Source organism: Galendromus occidentalis, unplaced genomic scaffold, assembly GCF_000255335.2.
Source record: "Galendromus occidentalis unplaced genomic scaffold, Mocc_1.1 scf7180000076381, whole genome shotgun sequence".
NCBI lineage: Eukaryota > Metazoa > Arthropoda > Arachnida > Mesostigmata > Phytoseiidae > Galendromus > Galendromus occidentalis.
The window spans coordinates 1,049,179-1,052,391 of record NW_003804370.1 but is presented as its reverse complement, the minus strand read 5'-3'; the positions used below and the strand labels follow the sequence as shown (position 1 = coordinate 1,052,391).

The 3,213-nt window shown below is 51.1% G+C and overlaps 1 protein-coding gene across 1 annotated transcript; it reads left to right on the top strand.

Moving 5' to 3' along the window:
• The first annotated feature begins 968 nt into the window (after nucleotides 1–968).
• Nucleotides 969–3,213, top strand: LOC114828571 (cuticle protein 14-like). The gene is made up of 2 exons (XM_029113180.1): nucleotides 969–1,076; nucleotides 2,785–3,213. The coding sequence occupies exons 1-2, from the start codon at nucleotides 969–971 to the stop codon at nucleotides 3,211–3,213; spliced, it is 537 nt and encodes a 178-aa protein (XP_028969013.1).

Genomic DNA, 3,213 nt, shown 5'->3' with positions numbered 1-3,213 from the left:
TATCAGCGAAGTGGATCTCTGGCACTCATGGGGCAGGCCCTATCAACAAGGTCGAGCACGATTGCTGTTACTGGATCGCTACCCGCCGCTTGCAGACTATAACGATCCGTCTTCGCGAGTCGCTCCTCTAATTGATGAATTTTCAAGACTCGAAGTCAGGCTCCATTATGAAAGGTCGTACTACGAATCTTGCTTCGATGATTTCGTGAGCTCAGTGTCACATAGCCCATGGTATTTCCCGCGTGGAAACTTGGGCCCTAGAACTGCACACCCCCCGTACCATAAGGACTGTCAGGAGCCGAGACGGTGCCAGATAGCGAGCCGTTACGACGATGAACCGAGCATCATGATTTGGAATTCAGATTGAGCAGCGAATAATCAGCTGGGAGCTGCATTCCTCGCGGAAGGAGGGAAATTTCCATGAGCGACCCGCTGGGGCCTCGAGAAACGTCTCCGAAGCGGAAAAGGGTCAGAGATTGAACTGGCGTCGCATCCTGAGCTCAAGAGCTTCGACTGATGGTGGAGCTTTTGGGAAAAAGACTCGAAGTAAAAAGTGATTTTGTACCTCTGCGCCGCCGATTCCTAAGTGAATCGCATCCCAAGGACCCCAATCATCGATTATTATTAGTATCGAATGCTCCATGACCTTTGCCGTCCAATCCTGCGTCGAGAGATTCCAAATATTCTCAGAGATGAAGCGGACTCTCCGAGACTTTAAGTGCTTAACGAGTATAGTTTTCTCTCGAGACAGGAATATTTGACTGCGTCACCGTTCTATGGACTCTTGCCAATCAACCCACACCTAATCGGGAACTCCGAAGAACAGATCCTGTTTTTTTGCAGGGCGAAAACTCTATGATATGACCGGTGACCGCACAGTGATACAGTTGGCCGCGGGCCCAGTTGGTGGATTGAATGTTAACTTCGGTCATCCACGCTCAGTCGTCCTTTGTCTTCTAATCAAAGGGATGGATGTTCACACGGCAGCCGAGGCCTTGGTGGCTATCGGCGGGAAAGATACGAATTGTTATGAAATGAAGAGCAATAATACGTTACACCCCGACGAGCAGCAGTCGGTAGGAAGAAAATCATCGACAAAGGTCGTTCGGGTCAGCGCGAAGATCTGCTCGTTAATGGCAGGAGGAATGCGAACGGACGATTTTTGACGTTTTGATCATTTTTACTGAAACATTGCGTCAACATTCTTCACCTCACGAACAAGATAGCTTCCGAAGCGGAATCGCGGTCAGAAAAAGGCCGTCTGCCAATTTATCTGCAGGACATTATAACTAATTGCGAGAGAAATAGACAGGTAACTCGACCACCTGTGAGTGTATCCTATACATCATATGAACGATAGCGTGGTCGACCGAATGGTGTTACGTACCGCAGGTGACTATCAGATCCCTTGGAGCGAAACGGTGGAGGGCCGGAGCAAATTTTCGGAAAAAAATGATCGTTGATATGGTCGGGTAGGAATACGGTTGAATCGATCTCTTTGCCCGCGTCAGGAGAATCCGGAACCGAAGACGAGAGGGTGCTCTCTCCCCGACCGGAGTCCTCATGAGTCATGAGTAGGGATGTAAATTTTTCGCGGAAAATTCCCGCCAAATTCGCGGGAATTTGCGGCCTTCATTGAAACTCTATGGGGAGTAGCCGGAAATTTCCGCGAAAATTCGCGGAAAAATCGTGGTCCGCGAAAAATTTACACGCCTAGTCATGAGGAGGGCTCGACTTTCGTCGCGGTCGACCGCGATTTTTCGTTGCATTGCGGGGCGTTCCCCCATAGAAAGTGTATGGGAGCCTGAAACTGCCGCGAATTTCCGGCTAAAAAGCTTCGACGAAAGTCGAGCCCTACTCATGAGCGACGACCGTCTTGCTCACTTTATCGCCACATCCTTCTGGAAGGAGGACGGGGGCGAGGGCGACGGCCCGGCACTGAGAGCGACCAATCTTGTTCACCATATACCAGTGTGACGTATCGTGCCTCTTCCGGGAACACTCCACTCACCTACCGCACGATGAGCTCGTGGTTGATGGAATCAGAAATCGTCGACTACGCCTTCCCCCTCCCCCATCGAAGTCGGCGTTCAATACAATCTCATCACTGTCATTTTCTACAGCTCATGAGACTCCGCCCCGCGCATAAGGGACCCTCGGCTTCTCATGGACTGCATGTCAGAAGGAAACTGCTTTCCCATAGACTCCGATGGAAAGGCTCCTTATTTGATACGTCTCCGATATGGCTTTCTCCATCGACTCTGTAAGGCATGCACACTCGATGAGCCTCCGGAGGTATTCTCGCTGATTTTCAGAGCTCATCTGGCTTCCGTCAAAAATGCTAATATGGATAGAATCTGAGGGGAAATTCTGCGGCATGATTTCGCATGTCTGGCACTTCTTGAAGCGGCAGAGATTTGAAGGTGAAGTTCACACCAACGACTGATCGAAATCTTCAGAATCGATCACGACCCTCCGAATTCGGTGACGCAATCGCAATTTAGTTTCCGACAGGAAGGTTGTACAACAAACCGCGATCGGATTGGAAGTGAAAGTACTTTCACTTTCCGCCTCTCATCCCCACCGACCAGATTTATTTAAAGCGCCCTCCTGTTCTGCCGGCTATTAGTTAGAAGCCCGGGAAGCTATTGACTCTCTTGGAAATGGTTTGTACGCACGGAGCGTAATGGCTCCAACGACGGCTTTACCACAATCATGGTCGAAGGCTACAGAGTCTCTAAATAGAACAACTTTCCAGCTAAGTCTCCGATTCCCGAATTCCAGAGAAGCTTCGCGTTCGTCTGCTTGGTCTCCGCGGCTTGCACAGCCGTGCTGGCCAGTCCTCCCGGAGGCTACGGGGGACACGGTGGGGGCTACGGTGCCTCTGAAGAAAATTACGGTCCGCCGCAGCCTTATGAGTTCAGTTACTCAGCTGAGGACCACGATGGCTCGCATGGCCACAGTCAAACATCCGATGGACGAACTGTTCGAGGACATTATATGATCCAGATGGCCGACGGCACCAAGCGGAGAGTCGAATATCACGCCGACGAAAGCGGATTCCACGCCAAGATTGTCACAAACGAACTCGGAACCGAGTCCAAGAATCCCGCCGATGTGGTGTTCGAATCCTCGGCGGTCACTGGCGAACAGGCCGCTGCCCAGTACGGATCTCAGCACCGCAGCCGAGCTTCAAGTCATGGATGGAATTAG

Coding starts and splice junctions, on each gene's coding strand:
- LOC114828571 (XM_029113180.1), top strand. CDS start 969: ATGGATGTTCACACGGCAGCCGAGGCCTTGGTGGCTATCGGCGGGAAA. Junction 1,077..2,784: donor ACCCCGACGAGCAGCAGTCG/GTAGGAAGAAAA, acceptor CCCGAATTCCAG/AGAAGCTTCGCGTTCGTCTG.